The following is a 25,757-nucleotide window of genomic DNA, read 5'->3' as shown; positions in this document are numbered from 1 at the left end:
GTGTCCCTAATTTGCTGGGAAGTGGCGGTGCGGTCCCCTACGGCACTGCGTAGGATCCTACGGTCTTGGCATGCATCCGTGCGTCGCTGTGGTCCGGTCCCAGGTCGACGGGCACGTGCACCTTCCGCCGACCACTGGCGACAACATCGATGTACTGTGGAGACCTCACGCCCCACGTGTTGAGAAATTCGGCGGTACGTCCACCCGGCCTCCCGCATGCCCACTATACGCCCTCGCTCAAAGTCCGTCAACTGCACATACGATTCACGCCCACGCTGTCGCGGCATGCTACCAGTGTTAAAGACTGCGATGGAGCTCCGTATGCCACGGCAAACTGGCTGACACTGACGGCGGCGGTGCACAAATGCTGCGCAGCTAGCGCCATTCGACGGCCAACACCGCGGTTCCTGGTGTGTCCGCTGTGCCGTGCGTGTGATCATTGCTTGTACAGCCCTCTCGCAGTGTCCGGAGCAAGTATGGTGGGTCTGACACGCCGGTGTCAATGTGTTCTTTTATCCATTTCCAGGAGTGTATTTGTTTTAAAGCCTTAATCATGGCTGAAACTTCAGCAACTGCATGACTGCAAACTTGGAGAAGCTGAAAAAAATCATCCAGACAGTTGAAAATGAATGTTTATTGGAGCTACTGATCTAAGTTTCGACAATTTTAAAATTGTCTTCTTGAGAAGGTGTAATGGGCCTTATTGGATCAACGATAATTAATTAAAACCCTCAGCTGTCGACAGCTGTGGTTAATATAACTCGATGGGGACAGCTGAAAATGTGTGCCCTGACCGGGGCTCGAGCCCGGAATCTCCGGCTTGCACGGCAGACGCTCTATTCATCTGAGCCAGATGAAGAGCCGGACTGCAGAGACTTATCCCTGCACGCTTCCCGTGAACCCCATATTCCCAACTGTCCACAATGTACATACGTAATATTCCTAATAGGTATTTGCCCATCTACACATTACTTGCGCCAACTGAGGTGACGTTTCCCGTAAGAGTTCGGGCAACCTGTGCGCATTCGCACAGACGAAGGTCAATGGCTGGGTAGCCTTTGACTATATATGAAGATCGTAACTATTTGGAACATTACGCATGTAGATTTTGGACAGTTGGGAATGTGGGGCTCACGTGAAGCGTGCAAGCACTATTCATCTGTGTCCTCGGTGGCTCAAATGGTTAGAGCGTCTGCCATGTAAGCGGGAGATCCCGAGTTCGAGTAATGGTTGAGGCAGACATTTTTAGCTGTCCCCATCAAGGTATATCAACAACACCTGTCGGCAGCTGACTGTTTTATATAATTATCATTTACTCTAGAAAAGCTGCACGGTCATCAATGGTATTTGTTCTTTCGAGAACAGTTACGATCTTCATATATACTTATCACATCAGATGCTGGTTAGCTGATTTTTCAATATCTGCACGTTGGCCCCATATATCCTTTTTAGCACTTTGCACATGCGAGGACACTCACACTACACAGTAGCATGACTGTGCTCACGTGTAGATGCAGATGATTATATTTCAGCTACTGTTGCAGGACACAGAATATCTTCTGTTCCACGCGTAAGAACTACAAGTTCAGGAAGACGAGGAGTTGTTCTTTCATGTCATTTAGGGCGATGTTCAAATGATACAGTCACTAAGTGTGTAAGGCAAGGAATAGCGCAATTAGTTTCTCATGGACAAATTCCAGTTTCTCGCGTCCGTCGGCCGTCGTAATTTAATATATATATATTATTTTTTGTTATTATTATTTTTTGATTGTTGCCGACTTACGTGGTGGGCCTTAATAAAAATGATATTTAAGTTGAACAATGTAATAAACTTTTCATATTAATTTCCGCGGCTAGTCAGTTCACTTTAAAGCAAAAGATCTTTAGTTATTAATTACAATTGCGGCCCACACACGCGCGAGAGTATTTTTCTTACCTCCGTTAACCATTGTATTGTAGTCAGAGTCCTGGCTCTGGGTCTCGGCTATGGTACTGAAAATAAGAATCTTAAAGCTAAGTATTTCTGCAACTTCGTGCGGCTGTGGAGAAAAATTAATATTATGCTAATAGCGGGCGAGTTTTCCGCTTCCGCTAATTTTTCATAAGTTAATATCGCCACGCAATGGCGTCGTTGGCTGCATCGGCCGCTGCGATTGTTGAGCTGTAAATTACTTGAATGCAGGTTAATTCAAGGAAGGCGGACATGAAATCGGGATCATCTCTTACAAATTAAAAGTGCACAATAATGTTAAATCGGCATATTATATGCTTAACTCATACAAATATGCTTACATTTGCCAGCACTCGCAAGATGTTGTACGTACACAATAAAGACAAGAGAAGAAGTGAAGTCGACTAAAAAATTAACAAAAGAGCGTATCTTGTCGTCTCTTTAGATCATTTGTCATAAATTATTTCTTTACAATCTAAACCTACACAGAGAAATTATTATTTTACGGCTACATGATAAAAATTTGGCACTGGGGGCGCTATAAGTTGTATGACGGACACTCCCAAAACGCCGTAGAGCAACCTTCGGCAAAAATTACGACCTCCAACCTCTCCAGGTGGAACACCGTATTCAGCTGGCTGTGCTCTCGACACGTTCAATCTTTTGAAAAGAGGCAAACTGACGGGTCAGACATCATAGACACGCGTACACTCAGCTACCGATCAGTCTCTGTATTAAAATGGTTCAAATGGCTCTGAGCACTATGGGACTCAACTGCTGAGGTCATTAGTCCCCTAGAACTTAGAACTAGTTAAACCTAACTAACCTAAGGACATCACAAACATCCATGCCCGAGGCAGGATTCGAACCTGCGACCGTAGCGGTCTTGCGGTTCCAGACTGCAGCGCCTTTAACCGCACGGCCACTTCGGCCGGCAGTCTCTGTACTATTTAGCTATTGAAGACATGCCACTCTTCCTCTGTTAGCAACGGCCTTTTACGCGGTACCTGATTCGAAATGTCGGTTGAGTGCCGTGCTTTTCACAGTATTCGTTTGGTTGAGATGCACTTGCACTCACTGCCAGCACCACTTCCCCTCGCGTTTGACACCGACTCTTGCGGACTGCTACACTCCCTTAGACGCGTTGGGCCGTCAGTGCTGGTGCTCCAACAAATCTGGCAACTTCACTCAAAGCGTGGTCTTGGATGAATCCAAATGGGACTGCTCCTTCCCGCTATTCTGTCACGTCTCTACGTCGATCAGTCTCACTGCAGTCATTCCACCACAACGTCAGCAGAATAAGGACATAACCCATGTTTCCAGTTCCGAACCACATGCAGCGCTCCAGAGCGGCTATTTGCTACCTTTCAGGAAGTGAGTAATACTCTGCCCATGAGATTACATCCTGACGAAAACGTAAAAGAGTTTTCCAAAGCGCTTCCTAGATCTTTCATTGAAAGAGAGTTGAAATGTTCAAATCTGTGTAAATTCCTAAAGGACCAAATTGCTGAGGTCATTGGTCCCTATACTTACGCATTACGTAAGCTAACTTAAACTAGCTTATGCTAAGAACTACACATACACACACACACACACACACACACACACGTATGCCTGAGGCAGGACTCGAACTTCAGGCGGGAGGGGCCGCGGAAACTGTGACGTGGTGCCTCAAACCGAGCGGCCAGTCCTTGCGGTTGAAAGAGAGTAAATTTCATTCGGACAGCGTGTGCGACTCCGACACACACGTAGCTCTGTGCTCAGAGCTGAGCCACCTTAAGCTACTAATTACGTCCGTACAGCCGCAACGCTGAATGCGTAAAGTGATGTGAGTGTACCCTGTGGCAAGTCTCAGAACAAAGTTCCAAACAAATGTTAATAACTTTTTACCTATACAACTTATAAACAGAACTCTTTTACTCCAGACATGAAATATCAGCAGCAGTTTGTCCAAATTGTGCTTCTTGCTACGTTTGGCCAATTTTCAAATGTTTAGATTTCACAATCGTAAAAAAAATGTTCAAATGTGTGTGAAATCTTATGGGACTTAACTGCTAAGGTTATCAGTCCCTAAGCTTACACACTACTTAACCTAAATTATCCTAAGGACAAACACACACACCCATGCCCGAGGGAGGACTTGAACCTCCGCCGGGACCAGCGGCACAGCCCACGACTGCAGCGCCTGAGACCGCTCGGCTAATCCCGCGGCTTTCACAGTCATAGCCATACATTTTGTCCGTATTTAGAAATGTCGGTGACGACATCGGTTGGTAGCTATCTGTGTGATCTCTTTGTTTTGATACAGAACATTATCAGGTACCGATTGAGGCAACTCGTATGAATCTTGTACTACCTGTCGCAACGTTTGGTTATTATTAATTATTCGTGTCAGAAGTACCAGGACACAGACTGTGCTGATTTAAAAATATACGTATTTGTATACATGAGTAATTCAAAGATATGAGGGCGGTTCAGAAAGTAACCTCCGATTGGTCACAGTGCGGGTTGTGGGGGGAGTAGCGACGCCATCTGTGCGTTCACGCACTCAACAGGTCAGTCGGCATCAAGTCGTGGTCGAGTGAACGTCGTACCTGCGCTAGTTTAGTTTTTGTGGCAGTTTGAAATGTGTGCTGCAATAGAAAACCCCGCCAAATGTGAAGTGCGTGCTGTCATAAGGTTTTTTACAGCCAAAGGATATTCTGCAGCAGCTATTCATCGTGAGCTTTGTGCCGTGTACGGACCAAGAGTTATGAGTGAAGGAGTTGTCTGTGAATGGGTACGTTTATTTAAAAGTGGACGAGAAAACGTTCATGATGAAGAGAGGAGTGGTAGACCATCATTGGTGACTGACGAACTCGTTCAGACAGTTGATGCAAAAGTTCGTGAAAATCGACGTTTCTCAATGTTGGAGTTGTCTACTGGTTTTCCACAGATTTCTAAGACTCTTGTACGAGATTGTGACAGCAAGATTGGGTTACCGTAAGTTCTGTGCACGATGGGTGCCCAAAATTCTTACCGACCACCACAAAATTCAAAGAATGGCCTCTGCATTAGACTTTCTGTCACGTTATGAGGACGAAGGAGAACCATTGTTAAACAGAATCGTGACCGGTGACGAAACCTGGATTAAGTACGTGAACCCTGAGACAAAAGAACAATCAAAGATGTGGGCACATTCAAATTCGCCTACCAAACCAAGAAAAGCCTCGCAAGATTTTTCTGCCAGAAAACTGATGGCAACGGTGTTTTGGGATGCCAAAGGGGTGTTGTTGGTTGAATTCATGGAACGTGGTACGACCATTAATCAAGACGTGTACTGTGAAACAATAAAAAAGTTACGACGGGCTATACAGAACAAACGCCGCGGTATGCTGACTTCCGGTATCGTTTTTTTTGCACAATAACGCCCGTCCTCACTCTGCTCGCAGAACAACGGCCCTTCTTGAGTCCTTCAAGTGGGACGTTATCAACCATCCACCTTACAGCCCAGACCTGGCGCCAAGTGATTATCACCTCTTCATGCATTTGAAGAAATGGCTCGGGTCACAGCGGTTTGATGACGACGAAGAGCTCAAAGATACGGTCACAGGCTGGCTCCAGGCACAAGCGGGTGATTTTTATGCAGAAGTAATTTCAAAGCTTGTGGAGAGATACGATAAGTGCCTCAATCGCTATGGAGATTATGTAGAAAAATAGTGCAAAGATGTAGTTGTAAGATGTATATATTAAAATATTTTTATTTAACTTGGTGTATTTTTCTAAATCAACCGGAGGTTACTTTCTGAACGGCCCTCGTATATAAAAGTAATAAAATGAACACATAGGGAAAAAAAGAGTAAGAAATCAATATTTACATAATACGCACAGGAGTTAGAAATCAATTTACACATAATAAACACATTTACGCTAGTTCTGTCCACTATTTGGCGACACTGCGTTGCTATAAGCCAAGGCCAGCTCCAGTCCTCTACCAGAGTATGGGCAGACACGACACTTCAGGAGATGGCTTGTAGTTTGGTCATCTCCACACTCACACAAGGTGTCTCCGCCTTGCGCGATGACCCATTTCTTCAAGTTGTCCTTCATTCTTGCAACGCTGGAGTGCAGTCTGCTCAAGAACTTCCATGTGCACCGTCCTTCTTGGTGACCAGGTGGGAGAGTTTCTTTAATTACGTCTCGCTCTGGATGGACAGGATGTCTTTTTTTCCACAGTTCAACCCTTGCTACACTTCAGTCTCTCTCAATTTCAACAGAAGACTGTAGAAAGTTCTTCCTGGACTTCAGTCGAGGTGGCGGTGGCTGATGCTCGTGCATGGAGTGGGCCGGGTTATTGCAGACCTTTTGCCTCTCGTTGCTAGCAGCTATCTAGCGTCTAATATCGGGTGGGGCTATACCTGCAAGTGTACACAGCTTCTGCATTGACGTTGGCTTCAGACAGCCTGTGATCAGCCTGCAGGTTTCATTCAGGGCGTTGTCCACTTTTTTTGCATGTACAACGTATAGTGAAATTATATTGTACATATATTGGTCCGTTCGTCGTATAACAGAGCAACACATCAGTTAAATTATTTTATGAATTTGTGTCTATCTTTTTCATATCGCAACTGATGATCTTAAGAGTGAATAGTCAGTTAAAGGAACGTGAATAATTAGTATCATAAATCAATGGAACCTTCATGTATGAAATTATACTCTCCGCTCATTATGAATACCGTAGTGAAAATCTCTTTGATTTTTTCTGTAGGGTAAGAATATGTCTCAACAGCAGTTGTCAAGTTTAATTAAACACGTAGTAAAGCTCGGGAGCATGTTGCATGTGCATACAAGTGGATGGATGGAAGATATTTACGATCTTATTGGCGAAATACATAACATCCAACTGTACGAAGACCCACTGAAAGCACGGAAGCCCGTAATCAGGTTTGTATTAGTCGACATCAATACTGGACAAGCATATTGAATATAGAAGAGTTAATTTTTTTAATAACTCACTAAGCAGATGTGCAGAACAATTTTCTCACTTGTAATTCTTAATTTATGCTATTTATTCACCAATAATTGAGTTTCCTTCTCTATTCCTTCACTTAAAAATATGAAACTGTTTGTTAGTTACCTAAACTATTTGCTTACCTTGCATTCTGTCTAGTGGTTTACAAGGACGGTTTCGCTGCAAACACTGTAAAAATAATTTCCAAGCTATTAAACATGTAGACTGCAGCCTTAGTATCTTTTGTAATTATAGTTGTTTAGTGTACACACTGACTCACTAAAGATATTTGGCTGGTTCAGACTGAAGCACAAATAACATTGTAACTACATTTTGAAGACCTATGGATTCCAAAAAGCAACATAAGCAGCATTACGCGTTTTTTTTCTCTTAACCACACACATTAAAACTGTTCTCGAAAGAAAAGAATTTTTTTTCTCTCGCTATACACATCGTCACAGATGTGCTCCCAGTAAGTGATTTTAAGTTCAGATTAAAAAAAATTTAAGTGAAGGAAAGCTGAAACCGTGCTGTCATATGTCACGAGCTTTTGTATTTTGTTTTCCATTTAAGTCACAGTACTTTTGTCACAAGTATTATTTGTTACCCCCCCCTGTCCACCTTCTGCGGTCTCTACTGAACCTCGTATTTCACGCTTACGCTCTCACCCTCTCACCACTCTCCTGCCCAAGCTTTTCCTCGTGGTATCTCTCACAAGTCTGCCTGCCCACTTCTATGATGTTAGCCTTCTAAGTTCTTGTTATACAGAGTGTTACAAAAAGGTACGGCCGAACTTTCAGGAAACATTCCTCACACACAAATAAAGAAAAGGTGTTATGTGGACATGTGCCCGGAAACGCTTAATTTCCATGTTAGAGCTCATTTTAGTTTCGTCAGTATGTACTGTACTTCCTCGATTCACCGCCAGTTGGCCCAATTGAAGGAAGGTACTGTTGACTTCGGTGCTTGTGTTGACATGCGACTCATTGCTCTACAGTACTAGCATCAAGCACATCAGTACGTAGCATCAACAGGTTAGTGTTCATCACGAACGTGGTTTTGCAGTCAGTGCAATGTTTACAAATGCGGAGTTGGCAGATGCCCATTTGAGGTATGGATTAGCACGGGGCAATAGCCGTGGCGCGGTACGTTTGTATCGAGACAGATTTCCAGAACGAAGGTGTCCCGACAGGAAGACGTTCGAAGCAATTGATCGGCGTCTTAGGGAGCACGGAACATTCCAGCATATGACTCGCGACTGGGGAATACCTAGGACACCTGCAATGGACGAGGCAATTCTTCGTGCAGTTGACGATAACCCTAATGTCAGCGTCAGAGAAGTTGCTGCTGTACAAGGTAACGTTGACCACGTCACTGTATGGAGAGTGCTATGGCAGAACCAGTTGTTCCGTGCCATGTACAGCGTGTGCAGGCACTATCAGCAGCTGATTGGCCTCCACGGATGAGGCTTCATTCCAACGTGATCAAATTGTAAGTTTTCACAATCAAGCACGTTATCATGATTTCATACGGGATACTCTACCTGTGCTGCTAGAACATGTGCCTTTACAAGTACGACACAACATGTGGTTCATGCATGATGGAGCTCCTGCACATTTCAGTCGAAGTGTTGGTACGCTTCTCAACATCAGATTCGGTGACCGATGGATTGGTAGAAGAGGACGAATTCCATGGCCTCCACGCTCTCCTGACCTCAACCTTCTTGACTTTCATTTATGGGGGCATTTGAAAGCTCTTGTCTACGCAACCCCGGTACCAAATGTACTCTTCCTGCTCGTATTGTGGACGGCTGTGATACAATACGCCATTCTCCAGGGCTGCATCAGCGCATCAGGGATTCCATGCGACGGAGGGTCGATGCATGTATCCTCGCTAACGGAGGACGTTTTGAACATTTCCTGTAGCAAAGTGTTTGAAGTCACGCTGGAACGTTCTGTTGCTGTATGTTTCCATTCCACGATTAATGTGATTTGAAGAGAAGTAATAAAATGAGCTCTAACATGGAAAGTAAGCGTTTCCGGACACATGTCCACATATCATATTTTCTTTCTTTGTGTGTGAGGAATGTTTCCTGAAAGTTTGGCCGTACCTTTTTGTAACACCCTGTATATGTTACTTTCTCAATATGTGGACGAGTTGTTTGACATCATTTTTTTTCTTTTTTGGTTTTACTATAATGCCTCGTTTTGGTGTTGTTCGTGATTACTTTCTATGTAATATAATTAAAACCATTATACCATCAAGACGGTTCGAAAATGGGCTTGTTGGCTGTAACGTGTAGAGGTGATACAAAATAATGTTGCTGTTACTTGTTTCCACGTCGCGTTGGCGTTGTAGGTTCCCACTGGTCGGCGATCTTTTACTGGAATACCACAACAAGATCCTGACGCTTCGAGAAGATTTTGCGGAGCAGTGTGAGAAGAGCATTCCAGGAGCGTCGGAAATGCTGCAGCTGGCAGAAGCAGTCTACACGTACCTCGACAACAACTGGTTACGTCTTGTCCGGCTGTTGTTTGTACCGTTCTATGGGTTCAATGTGACATGTAAGTACAACTGAACAGAGTTTTTCAGTTCTTCGCTTTCAACTTCACGCAACCACGTGTCTTAAATATTCTAATTCGCGCTGCGCAAGTACGTATTTATTTCTCAAAGTAGTAAGCACATCAGGTAATTGCTTCTCTCGACCCATGTTAGAAATTCAGTGCTCGATTTTTATTTTAAAAAAAATGTAAATTTAAAGGCATATCATTAGCAAAGATCTCCGCCATTGCCAGTCCCAATCTTGGATGGGAAAGGAGGACGGTTAGAAGATGGGCAACCCCAACTCCTGTAAAAAAGAACCTGATTACACAAAATGACAAAAGGAACTACTGGACCGATCAAAACGTTGACGAAACTAGATATGTGAATGTATTCTATGGATTTAGAATTGGGACATGGAATTTAAAGTCATTCATGACCGGGGGAATGAAACAACTTGGAGAAACACTCGGTTAATGTTAATGCCTAATGGCAGCAATTCGAGAAACAAGACTGCCTCAGGGAGTCATGAAGATTGGAGATACGCTCACGCTCTTCAACAGCAATGAGCTAAGTCAAGTCTGGACTTCGGGAGCAGGATATGCTGTCCGTAATAAACTGATATCGGCTGTCAATAAATGCCGTCCAGTTATGACCGCATGTGCTGGATAGTATTTAATGCAAAACCATGTAAGTTCTGTTTAGTGAACTGCCATGCCCCATCAGAGGGTGCTGACGAAGAAACAAAGAACAGTTTCTATCTCGAGCTACAAAATGTAGTAGATGGACTACCTAGGCATACGATCCAACTGGTAATAGGAGATTTCGTCGCCAAATTCGGAAAAGGAGTATCGCCCAATTGGCCCTGATGTTTGCCATGAAACAAGCAGTCAGAAAGGTGTCAGGCTAATGAACCAGATCGATCATGTTCTAGCTAACCGAAGGCATCATGGAAGTGTCGAACATGTACGAACCTTCCACGGGACGGATATGAACTCCAACCACTTTTTGGTTGTAGTCAAACTACGTCTGAAACAGTCCACCAAATGGCGAAATAATGCAGAATAGATGGTCGGCTTTAACGAGGAAAAATTGGAAGATGTAGCAGTGAGACAGGGCTACCAAGAAAAAATTGCAGAGCATCTCACAGCGAAGATCCTGTCAACGTAGAAGACACATGGATAGCACCGCGGAATGCAGTGCTACTGTGCGCAGATGAAGAGCTTGTTTGCCTTCCAAAACGCAAAAATAAACCTTGCTTTGATGAAGAATGTCGGAAATCCGTAGAGACCAGATCAGTGGGGAGGCTGAAATGGCTAGCGCAACCTTCAGATGATACAAGAATAGCTTGTTGAGAGTCGAGGCGAAACAGAGACCAGCTCATAAGGAGGAAGAAATGGGAACATCAAAAAGGCAAAGCTGTTTAAAAATATTTTGAGAGTTTATTGAACCATGACAGCCCAACAGCGTTGACAACTCAGTTACAGCTCCAGCTTTTTAGAGAGAAAATTCCTGAACGATCAGAGGAAGAAATCCGTGTTGGGCTAAAGGCCCTCAAGACCAACAATGCTCCAGGTGGTAGTGGTATCGCACCTGGGATGATACGTCTGGGGGGTGAAGCATCGATGGAGGCGTTGAAGCCTCTGCCATCTGGAAGTGGAAAAAAATCCTGAAGAATGTAAGGGCGCAATTGTATTCAAAATGGATTGCGACAACAAGATCCATTGGCGCTAATACTATTCAACCTGGCCTTGGAAGAAGTAAGCCCCGACACAGGTGGTAACAGAGAAATGGTTGGAACACACACAGTCCAGGAATTTGCTGACGATGTTGTGATCCTTGGCGACACTCAGGACCAAGTAAGTGATGACACGATTCCTCCGCAACGCGAAACAAATTGGCCCAGTAGTGAACGAGAGTAAAGCAAAATATCTCGTTGTCTCGCGACCTCTAACTCCTCTCCCCACCATTATTGTTGACAGGCATGCCTTCGAACGAGCAAGATAATACAGACACGTGGGATCCATACTGACCAATAACAGTGAAGTGATGAAAGACGTGCATCAACGAATAACAAACGATAATCGCGTTTTCATCAACCCAAACAATCTATTCAAATCCACGGCTGATATCGCTATCAAACAAGATTCGGTTGTATATGACATTAGTACGGCCGGTACTTTCATATGGTTGTGAAACTTGGGCAACTTCAGCAACAACTGAAGAAGCAATTTGTGGGTTCGGGAGGAAGGTACTTCTAAAAATATATGAACCCGTCTACAATACCGTGGAAGGTAAATGCGAACGAAGAACAAATGAAGACCTTTACCAGCGATATGGAAAGCCACACGTCGGCCGAATATTGGAGCAAAAGAGGATACAGTGGTTTGGCCATATTTTCCGAGCCGGTGGATCCCTCCCTAACCGTGTTCTCCATTCCCAGCCTGCCGGGAGATGCCCAAAGGATCGACTGAGGACGCAATGGAAGGATAGTGTACTGGCAATACTCAAACAAGTGGAGTCAACAGCGGTAGAATATGAGGCTAGGGACTGACAGCGATGAACCGCCATCTGCAATAAATGTCTCCTATGCTGAGATTGTGACTCACTGGTGTTTTTGTTTTTTTCTTTATGGAATGTGTACCTTTACAATTTGTTTATAACGTGCAGCTTGTTGTATTCTCTTTATATTGTGGTTTGTATTCTTTCTTATTCTTTTGTAGGCCTTAAAGGCTCGTAAATGCGATAAATGATGATGAAATCATTAGCAAAGAAACGAATTACTGTGTGGTGCGAATAAGTCCATATGAAAATGAAAAGTCCAGTATTCCCCTCCTTATCTCTATTCGGCACTGACGCGGAACACCTAAGTTAATTCTACAATGTGTTCTTTTCCTCGGATCGTTTCTGTGGCAACTACTTTACTACGTCTCAAACAAATTAAAAAAAAAGTTATCTGGTTTATGAGCTGTAACATTATTTTATTCACGTACTAAAAAGTAACTAACCGCAATTTAAATCAAACATACTGCTAGAGGCAGCGTGATTCCTATGTATGGAGTGCTTACCCTCGGTTGGCATTGCAATGTTACCACCTAAGTCAGATCTGGTACAGTTATTTCAGTTGAATTACTTTTATAAAAACGTTTTTGATTTCTTGTTACCTGCGTTTTACATCCAATTATTTTCATACCAGCGACCCATCCCGGCTTCACATGGCCTTCACATAATACTTATGACTTGACGAGTTCCTTATAATACGTGATGAGGAGCCAGATAACGGACGACGCTGAAGATCAGAGCTACATCGTGCTTCGCTTTTGGAGGGAGTTTCCAAAGAAAGAGTTGAAGCCTGATATCCGCAAGCCTCAAGATCTTCTGCGACTATTGAGACCGCACAGCCATGAGCTGTTTAGCCGTTCTTGTGTACTGAGAAGGTGTTAAGACTTTTCTATGCGATTTTATTCGTAAACAAAACGAAATGAAAACGTAGCAAGTAGGTGCCCAAGCCGCAAAGCGAAATCAGTAAGTTCGTTTGTAGTACACTATAAGTCAAATATAAATAGAGTGGGTTATAAAAAGGATATTTCACATAGCAAGCTATGTCCGCATCCCGTAGCGTACGGAACTAGCAGTCATTGAACAGCGTCATGCGCCGCCGACACGGTAGGCACACAGCATGCCATACAAATCGTCATCGTAGCAGAACTGCAGCGCAACGCTCTCGATGTATTTGTGACATCAGGTACGTGAGAAGTCGGGGTGTAGTTTAATGACCTTCATTTGCAAACGGTTACAAAAGTGCTCGAAATTGCGCCCTCCTGCTTGAATACACGCCGTGCAACGACCATCGCACTCTTTGAAACTCTCCTGGCAGAACAGAAAACGCATCGGAGGCCACCATAATGCGCGCTATGACCCCTTCATCTGTCTTACTCAGTGTTTCATAGACAACAGATTTCACGTGGCCCCAGAAGAAAATACTCAGTGGGCGTCAAATCGGGGAGCACCTGTCCATCGCACCCTATCCAGTTCTCAGCAAAGGTTTCATCCAAAGGCCATTCGCATTGCGTGTGCGAAATGTGCAGGTGCACCATCGTGTTGGTACCACATCTGTTGTCGCTAGTTGAGTGGAACTTGCTCCAACCACTGTGGCAGAGTTTCTTGTAAGAAGATTAAGTATCAGTTTGCGTTCAGTCGCCGGGGCAACATGTATGGACGTACCAGATAATCGCCAACCAAGCCGGGCCCAATGTTGACGGCGAAGCGATCTCGGTGACCAAAGGCGGTTTGCGGATTTTGCCGAGCCCACACGCGTTGGTTGTAGCTGTTGAACGTACCCTCTCGTGTGAGGAATGCCTCATTCGCAAAAAGCACACGGTTCGGAAAGTCCGCTTGATGACACACCTGCCGGCCGAGGTGGCCGAGCAGTTCTAGGCGCTACAGTCTGGAACCGCGAGACCGCTACGGTCGCAGGTTCGAAACCTGCCTCGGTCATGGATGTGTGTGATGGCCTTAGGTTAGTTAGGTTTAAGTAGTTCTAAGTTCTAGGGGACTGATGACCTCATATGTTAAGTCCCATAGTGCTCAGAGCCATTTGAACTATTTGATGACACACCTTTCCAAGAATCACTCACAGAATTTAGTTCGACGTGGAAAATCGTCTGCGTTAAGGACGCGAATCTTTGAAGGCGGTACGGGTGCAAATCATCTTCAAGCCACACACGCCAAATTGTGGAATGGCTTACACCATGTGCGACACGCCGCGAGCTTGTTAAGGGTGTGTGTTCCAGCCATGCTGACTCCTGCTCATCAAACCCTGGTGTACCCGATGTACGTTGACGACCGAATCCGTCTAGCTTTCGCACCTGTTACATAAAATGAAAACACCAGGTTTCGATGTAGGCCTTAAATGCACATCTGTCATTACGATAATGTGCCAGTGGAAAACCTACCTCAAGGTCTCTCGTTTCTCTCAGGAATCTATGGACGGGTGTAAGACAAGGCTGTAGCCTTTCGCCCCTACTCTTCAATCTCTTTGAGACGTAGTAAAGTTCTTGCCACAGAAACGATCCGCGGAAAAGAACACATTGTAGAATTAACTTAGGTGTTCCGCGTCAGTGCCGAATACAGATAAGGAGGGGAATACTGGACTTTTCATTTTCATGTGCTAATCGAGGAAGCAATGATGGAAATAAAAGAAAGGTTCAGGAGTGGAATTAAAATACAAGGTGAAAGGATATCAATGATACGATTCGCTGATGACATTGCTATCCTGAGTGAAAGTGAAGAAGAATTAAATGATCTGCTGAACGGAATGGACAGTCTAATGAGTACACAGTATGGTTTGAGAGTAAATCGGAGAAAGACGAAGGTAATGAGAAGTAGTAGAAATGAGAACAGCGAGAAACTTAACATCAGGATTGATGGTCACGAACTCAATGAAGTTAAGGAATTCTGCTACCTAGGCAGTAAAATAACCAATGACGGATGGAGCAAGGGGGACATCAAAAGCAGACTCGCTATGGCAAAAAAGGTATTTCTGGCCAAGAGACGTCTACTAATATCAAATACCGGCCTTAATTTGAGGAAGAAATTTCTGAGGATGTACGTCTGGAGTACAGCATTGTATGGTAGTGAAACATGGACTGTGGGAAAACCGGAACAGAAGAGAATCGAAGCATTTGAGATGTGGTGCTATAGACGAATGTTGAAAATTAGGTGGACTGATAAGGTAAGGAGTGAGGAGGTTCTACGCAGAATCGGAGAGGAAGGGAACATGTGGAAAACACTGATAAGGAGAAGGGACAGGATGATAGGACATCTGCTAAGACATGAGGGAATGACTTTCATGGTACTAGAGGGAGCTGTAGAGGGCAAAAACTGTAGAGGAAGACAGAGATTGGAATACGTCAAGCAAATAATTGAGGACGTAGGTTGCAAGTGCTACTCTGAGATGAAGAGGTTAGCACAGGAAAGGAATTCGTGGCGGGCCGCATCAAACCAGTCAGTAGCGTGGTTCTGACACTCGTCGACTCGGAAACCACCGAACGTGCAAACTTTGGGTAGCTTAGGCATTTCCATTCGCCGCCCCGTAAGCACAGCGCATGTCTGCCCTTTCCTCCCAAAAATAGCGCACCTTCTCCTGGCCGCTCCACACAGTAACAAACAAAATGTTCAAATGTGTGTGAAATCTTATGGGACTTAACTGCTAAGGTCATCAGTCCCTAAGCTCACACACTACTTAACCTAAATTATCCTAAGGACAAACACACACACACCCATGCCCGAGGGAGGACTCGAACCTCCGCCGGGACCAGCCGCGCAGTCCATGACTGCAGCACCCCTGACCGCTCGGCTAATCCCACGCGGCAGTAAAAAACACAAGATTGTTCCCGTCTGATCACAAAATGACGCAGTGTGCACAGGTGCTGACTGCCCTCTACGGAACACCTATCAAACGGGAATTTTCACAGTCAAACTCAACTTGTTAACGTCCCAGTAAGAGGCGGAAAACCCGTAGTGGTGTCCCTCCTGGAATATTCGCAACTTTGTCGTCTGCAGAGTTTGCAGATAAAGGTCATTAAACTTCAATCCGACGTCTGTTTCACTTTGATGTCACAAATACATCTAAATCGCTGTCCTGAGGATCTCCTATCTTTTCGGCCCGGATGCCATGTCGCGTGCCTACCCTCTTGGCGGGTCGTGACACGGTTCAATGACGCCTAGCGCGGTATGCTGCGGGATCCGGATATGGGTTGCTGTGCGAAATATGCTCCTTGTGACCGACCCTACCAGCCCTCTCATTTTCTACATTAATTTCAGACACACCCTGCATGTTTGTAAAGCTGGCTATATTTCACTTCATGATTTTACCCCAACACAAAAATGGTTCAAATGGCTCTGAGCACTATGGGACTCAACTGCTGAGGTCATTAGTCCCCTAGAACTTAGAACTAGTTAAACCTAACTAACCTAAGGACATCACAAACATCCATGCCCGAGGCAGGATTCGAACCTGCGACCGTAGCGGTCTGGCGGTTTCAGACTGCAGCGCCTTTAACCGCACGGCCACTAGGGCCGGCTTACCCCAACACAAAGTAACAAAAGGAAACCCCTGTATCACAATTATAATTATTATTTATGAACTCAAAATTAACCTCTTTGTTGACGTTCCGTTCTCACGTAGCAATTATTATGAAGCTAGGGAATAAAAATCTTTTCCTTTTTATGCAATTACATGAACGGTCATTTAAGACGATTACGTCACAAATTAGGAAGGGTGGAGCGAGAAACAGTGCTCAGCACACGAGCGTTTCGATGTATTTGGTTCCTCTAAATTTGTACTCGTACGTCATACGTACTATGTTTGTGTTGCAGTTGAAAAATGGCATCTGGGGGACCTCAGTGACAGCCGCGTGTCGAATTATAATTATTATTTATGAACTCAAAATTAACCTCTTTGTTGACCTTCCGTTCTCACGTAGCAATTATTATGAAGCTAGGGAATAAAAATCTTTTCCTTTTTATGCAATTACATGAACGGTCATTTAAGACGATTACGTCACAAATTAGGATGGGTGGAGCGAGAAACAGTGCTCAGCACACGAGCGTTTCGATGTATTTGGTTCCTCTAAATTTGTACTCGTACGTCATACATACTATGTTTGTGTTGCAGTTGAAAAATGGCAGCTGGGGGACCTCAGTGACAGCCGCGTGTCGGTAGACGGCAGTTGCGTCCAGCTTCTGGTGGACCTGCTGGACCGGCCTGGATGTCCTCTGGAAGACACCCCAGACGAAGCTCTTCGGCAGCGGGAAATGTGCCGTGTACAACTGGGCAGAGACCTTACGCTCGGGTTGTCTTACGTACCAATAACAAGCTACCTGGCGTACACGCAGAGGGTAAACATCAACATCTGTTTGCTGTCCTGGATGGTCATTAATTCGAAGACTATATGTCAGGATCTCCCCGACAGGGTGCTGAAATCTGTGAGTGTAGCTCGTTGCTTCTTCTCCCATTCTGTAGGCAAGTCGTGTAGCCCAAACAATTCGTCAGACTTCGTCTGTCTTGTCTCCAGAGCTGTTTTCTCCTTATTGTGTGAGAGTTTTTATCACTATGGGACACACGTCTACTGCATGTTTCAACACGAATGGGGCCACACGAAACCGACGTCGGCCCATCATACACGCTACGGCCCAAAAACCGAACCACTGAGAATACATGCATTTAGAGAAGCGTTACACAACTCCACAATGGTGTACAGAAATTTTAAGATTGATCATCTTCAGACTTTGGAAAATTCACTGATCTCCATAAATATTTTCTTCAGATGTGTAACTGCTGGTGTGTTCTTATACTTGCCGAAGTTTCGTAATTTGCCCGGAAAACTACTCCTGTGTTTCCAACTCACGGGAATAGTGCAGATCTTGTGTTCTGAAGTTCTGTACCGCATGTTTGGCGTTCCAGACCTGGCGACCACTGTCCAGCTGGACAGCTCGCTCACACTGCTCAGCTGCATCTGGCTGAACACGTTCTGCTACCTGGTGTTCTCCGGGGTTCGCCACCTCAGGCTACCGGACAGCCTCGACCCTAGCGAAGCCAGACGCCTCTTCCGCCTCTACGTGACGTACGCCCTGTCCGTCTGGACTGTGGTCACGTCCACCTTCGTCTCTCTCGAACGCGTGAGCGAGCAGTACTTGTTCCACAGTCGGACGCTACTGCTGACTGCCATCTCGTTGTCAGTGGCCTGCAACTTCCTGCTCCTCCTGGCCCTAGCGTACACGTACATCCGTACGCGTCAGTCAGTGTCGAAGCTGCGTACCACCACCACCAACAAATTTGGAACGAGGAAGCAGCAAATCTTCATGTCGGCGAAGACTTTCCTCCTGAGTGGACTGGGTATTTTGGCCCGAGTGGGCTTCCACCAGGCTGAAGGAATGGCCCGGTACGTGTACTGTGTTCACCTGACCACCATGCTGCAGGGTCCCGCCATCTTCGTGCTCTTCGTCTGCAACGGCTCGGCGCTGCCCCAGCTCAGACACCGCCTTCAGCGATGGTGGAGCCCCGATGTCGTCACATCAAGGGAAGATCTATGCTCTTCAGCCCAGAAAAATTTGGCCAGTCGCAGACGAAGAATGGAACAAAATGTGCTAGCAACACCAGTTTGAGACAACATTTTTTCCCGTTTCAGTGCAGTTTAACTTACCACAGTCTTATTTTAGAATGCCACGTGAGGCATGCTGTGTCTTTCATTGTTTAATACAATACAGCATTCGAGTTCTAATGATCACATGGGTGTGGGGGGCAGAGAGAGATCTGTGGGAATAAAGTATTTAAAAATGGGCATTTAATTTAATAGATGCGCTTTTCTTTATTTATGAGTTTGGCCAGCTACGGACCTCATAGAACTTAAGACTTATGGTGTTTCTTTTTCTTCCGTTCTTCCCAGTACTTCTTCATTTTCTCGCCAACTGCTCGTCTCTGCTCATCTTTCCACACCCTCTTGGGTCGAGGTTTTGGCTCATCTTCTTCATAGTTTGCGTTTTCTATAACTAGCCTAAAGTGATTCCTGTCACGTATTATTTCTTCTGTAACACCTATTTTGTTGGCGTCTTTCTTTACTGCTTCTATCCATCTTACAGTTTTTTTTCAGCTTACTAACGTAATTAAAAATTTTCTTTGGAATCCGTGTTCCTTCCATTCTTTTTAAATGTCCATAAAATTTTAGCCGCCTCTTCCTCATTATATCTGTGATCTTTCCTGTATTTTTGTATAGGTCTTCATTTCTCCTTTTAATCCACCTATTTTCCTTGTTTTTTCTCAGGACCTAGAATTTTTCTTAGTATTTTTCTCTCTCTTTTTTCTAGTTCTCTTAATTCATCTTTCTTATTCAATGTTAGGCACTCTGATCCATACGTTTCTTGTGTCCTAATAACTGAATTATAATGTTTAATCTTCGCTTGTATGGATATTGATTTCTTACTATAGTACATTTGTGTTAATTTATATGCAAATTCTAACTTTTTTATTTATAATATAATGGCATAACATTACAAAGTTTATCGTCTTACAGTGATAATTTTAATTACAAACATTATATAACATGAAACATTAATGTTGATGGTTCCTGTAAAGATACTCTGCACTGGAGTAAGAGGCTTTGCCCAACAGAAATCCTTCAAGTGCACCACATTACTTATATCACATTTAAAGTATTCCAGCTGGTTGTCAAATAGACGAGTTCAGATTCCATTCTTTACTATCGTTAAAATAATGAAGCCCTAGCAATGGTCTGATTGCTTTCCAGTGATATATTCATAGTTTTCATTACTTACATAAAAGGGAAATACTGACATTGATCCATACTGTGAATATTTTTATGTACTGAAAGTCGCCAGTTTACAAAAAGCGACTTCCAAATGACAAATGATTGCTACATACTCTACATAAGTCTTTTCTTCATCACATTCATTCACGAGAAGCCTCTTTGCGCTGACAGAGGCCACCTTCTCCACACGCAAGACGATGCAATAAGTCATTCTTATTAGCATGCCTGTCTGAAGCAAGACTAGACAGGTAAAACAACGATAATTATACTGTCGTTTGAACACGTTTGGCACATTGACGCTGTTGCGGGAATCCAAGTACTACTGCGAGCAGTAGAGTGTGAATGCGTAGGTCTGGTAACCAAATGGTTAAGGCAACCGCTCGCGAGAAACGGGAATTGTGGATTCGAGTCGCGGTCCGGCATCAATTTCCATGTCTTACCAGTAGGCAGTATTTCCATTCCCAACACAGTTTACGTCAAAAGAATTCGCGATTGGCTAAAAATTTCTTTATATTAATACACATTTAGATCGTCACCACTCCGCACTCCCTCTAAAGTAAGTGTTACAAGCCTAGACAGAGGGAAGGACCATAATAATATTAACATTGCAGACGTTTATCTCATTAATCATATTATGGAAATCCAAGTAATGCAGCGAGCAACAGCTGCATAGACGGTGTGTCATCAGGAGGTAATATTTTGATAGCTAATACAGTTGATCTCAAAGGAATTCGCAATTGTCAAGTAAATTGCGTAGTAAGAATTCATTCTGTTTGTGCCATGCGTCACAAGGCAGAGTTCGTTTTATCAGGGAGAGCTTCTTCCCCACCAGCCACCACTATGCTATAGCAAGTAGTTTTGGGCACCGGACGAGCAAGCTTTGGCACCTGAGTAAGACCGCAACATGCAGGAAGCCTCGCACTCGTGTCAGTTGCTCGGAACTAGGCCACACCGTTTTCGTGAGCTGTAGATTTTCGTGTTTTCGTTCACACTCAATTTGATATAGAGCACGTGGTGACTTAGGTGTAGCGTTTTATGCTCGTTTTCAAATTTTCAGGGGATTTATAATACAATTTCTGTGTCAATGTGAGATGTTGATTCCGAGGGCGTGTTAAGAACTCTTACTAGATGTCTACGTACTTCCACTCTGTCAAACCTGGACTCTATTAAATTTATATTTATATGATGTAGCTGATACTTTTAAATGAGTCAGCTATTACATGTAGATCTCGTGTATCCATTAACTTACATATTTTCCTGGAATTGTCGACTACAATCACTTCTATACACATCCATACTGGAATTTTCATGTAAATTCATGGTCTGGTACCCTTCTTTCGTAGGCTGTAACTTGTATTCGGAGTTAAATATCACATACATTCCTTAGTAAGCGTTAATGTGATAGATAACTTTCAGCAGACAAGGTAAGTCACTGCTAACGATGTTGCCGCGACATCTTCGAGTGCTTTCACTGTATGACTGCAGATTACTGCATACATCATGCAGGCTAAGTGTTATAGTATACTAGACAAAATAATAACAGTTTGGAAAAGGCATTGCCTATGCACAAATTGGACTATAACGTGCGATTCCGACACTAACAGACTGTGTTATAGGTGACTGACAATTTCATGAACATGTTCAGTATAAATATTCACCTGTGTTACTTCCGAGTAACCTCCCACGTCATCCCCCCCCCCCCTTCTTCTAGCCCTTTGCGTGAGCTAGCTTCCACCTGCCGTTGTTAAAACAGTTGAGTAGTGTTTCCCATAGGTCAGTTTAACCTTCTGGAATTAAACATCAGTGCATGAAATGTATTCATCACATTGTACGAGTAGTTGTCATTTCACAATATCGGTGGGCACCATAATGTATACATATTTAGCACTGAAGTAATTACCAAACCAATGATGAAGTCTGTTGTAACACATTCCTTTATTTTGGAAATATGTTCCAAAAAGTTATTTAATTCAATTTTAACTACACTACATTACCAATGTGGCATTCAATATATTATTTTAGGCTCTTTAATACATCTGTACACTTATATCTACCTTGATTCTACTGTAATTTTAAGCTGTGAAGCTTTGGAATAAGTTCCTTTTTTTACTATTGCCATATTCATGCTTTTCACCATTTTTCCTAAAAAGAGAAATATCAGTAATGACGAAAGTCTCTAATGAATAGACACTGTATATTGTAGTTGTTCAAACACGAAGTTTTTTGTAAAAAGTCTCAGATTTGTGTACTAGAAGAAAGACAATAAATAAGTATTGGAACATGCTTTTGTGTTTTGAAAATACTGTCCCTGTAAACAGAGTTTAACTTAGGCCATTTATTAACTCTAGACAATGAATTCTTCGTGAGAGATTATACTGTTCCTTGAAATACCAAGAGACAGGAACACTTGATAAGCTGAGCCCTGATTTGAAATGTCCATGATTATTATTAAACACTGTAAAGAATGAATTAAAACTGTGTGCCCGACCGAGACTCGAACTCGGGACCTTTGCCCTTCGCGGGCAAGTGCTCTACCAACTGAGCTACCGAAGCACGACTCACGCCCGGTACTCACAGCTTTACTTCTGCCAGTACCTCGTCTCCTACCTTCCAAACTTTACAGAAGCTCTCCTGCGAACCTTGCAGAACTAGCACTCCTGAAAGAAAGGATATTGCGGAGACATGGCTTAGCCACAGCCTGGGGGATGTTTCCAGAATGAGATTTTCACTCTGCAGCGGAGTGTGCGCTGATATGAAGTTCCTGGCAGATTAAAACTGTGTGCCCGACCGAGACTCCAACTCGGGACCTTTGCCTTCATATCAGCGCACACGACTCGCTGGACGCAGATTTTTAAAATCATTGCCGCAGCGCTTGATAGCAAGAAGCTGCGAAACAGAAGAAAGAACAATTTATCATTTGTTAGGAAAATTCTAGAGTCTTTATAGTTAGTTGTACTTCTGGTCGCCGATATGTTAACATGTTCTTCATTACCTTTGATGTTTGGTCGCCGACTTGTTAAGACGTGTTGTGTAGCACCGCTACAAGTTATATTTCATTTAGTGTGAAGAACCACGTTATCACCAAGAAAAAAAACGCTTTTTGACCATAAAAAATACTTTCGCGCACGCCAGGACATTTAATTTTTACAAAATATCGCACATACAAAAGCAGCGATTGTTGGACTGCTCCATGTATGAGAAAAACATAAAAATGTAAGTTTTGTATTCATTGTAAATTTGTTGATGTTTATAGTTTAACGCCTTTGTTCTTTGAGAATATATTGATGCTTCACTGTACAGAAAATCTATGCTTATTCTTTTCTTTAAATTAACCACAAATAATGTTTATGTTTAAATGAACTTGGTTACAGGTTCGCTCTTTATCGCGATGTCTCGATTGTGTTTGGGAGACCATTAATGTGTTGAATTTCCGATCTGACTACCTTTTTTTTACGAAATTTCACTGTTTTGCATTCATTTCCAATTTTTTTATTATTCAAATAGGTCCCTTAGGTAATTTCATTGAAGAGTCTGATTGCGTGAAAGCAATCCGGGTTAAGGGGTCATTTGAGAAACTATTTTCGCGCAATCAATCTGTACGTCTCCTGAACACAATCGAGAACCGACGCATCGGCGATCATTCATTAATTTTTCTCTCTTTCCAAGTCGTACCAAAAAACGGCCAAGGAGAACTGCCGTGAGTACGCAATCTAGTGTTAAAGGTTTCATTCTTTATCTTGTCGGCAAACACTGCCATAAATTATCATCATCAATGTTATATTTGGTTAAATGTGAAAAGCAAAAACCTTTTAACGCTAGATCAGGACGTTTCTTCTCGTCTGTGGATGGCGAAATTTCTCCAGTCTCAGTAAGTCGGCTCAGCGCCTGGTAGTAAAAAACGACACATAGGACACCTTTCGGAAAGTTTTACTTACTTTCAGCCGAAAGGAGAAACGCGTGTAGAAATGGGCCCCCGTTATTCCTATTTTCCGCGAATTCATCAGACATCCATGAGCCGTGTGCGGCTCATGTTCATGCCGTTTATTGCTTGTCGCCTTGTCTTCACTGTACTGTCGCCTCCTTCTTATTCGATTTACTGGCGTCACTAAGTTGCTGATTTGCATGCCCGTGGGTGGCAGCAGCAGCGCATATCGATAGTGCACTGTCGTACCACCTCTGAAGCGACTGCTAGTATTTATGGCTCATCCTGTGTCATGAGTTCAGTGGGGGACGGAGCGCCAGCGAGGCCCGGACAGCCGGTACTTGCCGACCGCTGGCCACACACATGTAAACTGCCCGACGGAATGTGATTGGAGTGGGAACGACCGTTGGTTGGGCGTTCGGTTGGCCGTCTCATTGGGTGACGTGTATTTGGTCTTTTGACCGTTTCTGGGCCTCATCAGTTGGTCGTCTTACCGGACGTGGGTCGGCTCCTTCCTCGCGCAGAGATGTCGTCGCCGGTGGGCAAGAGTTACCTCCGCGGGGGTGGGTCCGAGCCAGTCCGCCGTGTCGCCGTGTCTCCGAGTTCCAGGCGGACATCAAGTGAGTCGGGATGGAGCTGGTGTGAGCTACAGACATCCAAGACTCGCCCGACCGTTGTCGACACACATACGAGGTGCATTCAAGTTCTAAGGCCTCCGATTTTTTTCTCCGGACTGGAAAGCGATAGAAACATCCGCATTGTTTTAAAATGAGGCCGCCTTCATTGTCAATACGTCCCAGATATGGCGGCACCGTACGGCAGATGGAATTTTACCGCCAGCGGCGAGAATGAGAACTGTTTTAAATACTTAAAATTGCGACGTTCTCCTTACATGAACAGCGTGCAGTCATTCGTTTTCTGAATTTGCGTGGTGTGAAACCAATTGAAACCCATCAACAGTTGAAGGAGACATGTGGTGATGGAGTTATGGATGTGTCGAAAATGCGTTCGTGGGTGCGACAGTTTAATGAAGGCAGAACATCGTGTGACAACAAACCGAAACAATCTCGGGCTCGCACAAGCCGGTCTGACGACATGATCGAGAAAGTGGAGAGAATTGTTTTGGGGTATCGCCGAATGACTGTTGAACAGATCGCCTCCAGAGTTGGCATTTCTGTGGGTTCTGTGCGCACAATCCTGCACGACGACGTGAAAATGCGAAAAGTGTCATCCAGGTGGGTGCCACGAATGCTGACGGACGACCACATGGCTGCCAGTGTGGCATGTTGCCAAGCAATGTTGACGCGCAACGACAGCACGAATGGGACTTTCTTTTCGTCGGTTGTGACAATGGATGAGACGTGGATGCCGTTTTTCAATCCAGAAACGAAGCGCCAGTCAGCGCAATGGAAGCACACAGATTCACCGCCACCAAAAAAATTTCGGGTAACCGCCAGTGCTGAAAAAATGATGGTGTCCATGTTCTGGGTCAGCGAAGGCGTAATCCTTACCCATTGCGTTCCAAAGGGCACTACAGTAACAGGTGCATCCTACGAAAATGTTTTGAAGAACAAATTCCTTCCTGCACTGGAACAAAAACGTCCGGGAAGGGCTGCGCATGTGCTGTTTCACCAAGACAACGCACCCGCACGTCGAGCTAACGTTATGCAACAGTTTCTTCGTGATAACAACTTTGAAGTGATTCCTCATGCTCCCTACTCACCTGACCTGGCTCCTAGTGACTTTTGGCTTTTTCCAACAATGAAAGACACTCTCCGTGGCCGCACGTTCACCAGCCGTGTTGCTATAATTGCCTCAGCAATTTTACAGTAGTCAAAACAGACTCCTAAAGAAGCCTTCGCCGCTGCCATGGAATCATGGCGTCACCGTTGTGAAAAATGTGTACGTCTTCAGGGTGATTACGTGGAGAAGTAACGCCAGTTTCATCGATTTCGGGTGAGTAGTTAATTAGAAAAAAAATCGGAGTCCTTAGGACTTGAATGCACCTCGTAATTTGAGTAGGGA

At 44.1% G+C, this 25,757-nt stretch overlaps 1 protein-coding gene across 1 annotated transcript in view; it reads left to right on the top strand.

Moving 5' to 3' along the window:
• The window catches only part of LOC124798785, a 129,366-nt gene extending 110,716 nt beyond the window's left edge, over positions 1 to 18,650 (top strand). The window contains exons 5-8 of the mRNA XM_047262314.1: positions 6,699 to 6,874; positions 9,300 to 9,505; positions 17,161 to 17,580; positions 17,950 to 18,650. Coding sequence (XP_047118270.1) covers positions 6,699 to 6,874; positions 9,300 to 9,505; positions 17,161 to 17,580; positions 17,950 to 18,650 — 1,503 coding nt within the window. The remainder of the gene's footprint in view (positions 1 to 6,698; positions 6,875 to 9,299; positions 9,506 to 17,160; positions 17,581 to 17,949) is intronic.
• The last annotated feature ends 7,107 nt before the right edge of the window (positions 18,651 to 25,757 follow it).

The sequence above is a fragment of the Schistocerca piceifrons genome, chromosome 5 (assembly GCF_021461385.2).
Source record: "Schistocerca piceifrons isolate TAMUIC-IGC-003096 chromosome 5, iqSchPice1.1, whole genome shotgun sequence".
NCBI classification, from domain to species: Eukaryota; Metazoa; Arthropoda; class Insecta; order Orthoptera; family Acrididae; genus Schistocerca; species Schistocerca piceifrons.
The sequence above is the reverse complement of the archived record's forward strand: the minus strand, read 5'-3'. Positions and strand labels throughout refer to the sequence as shown.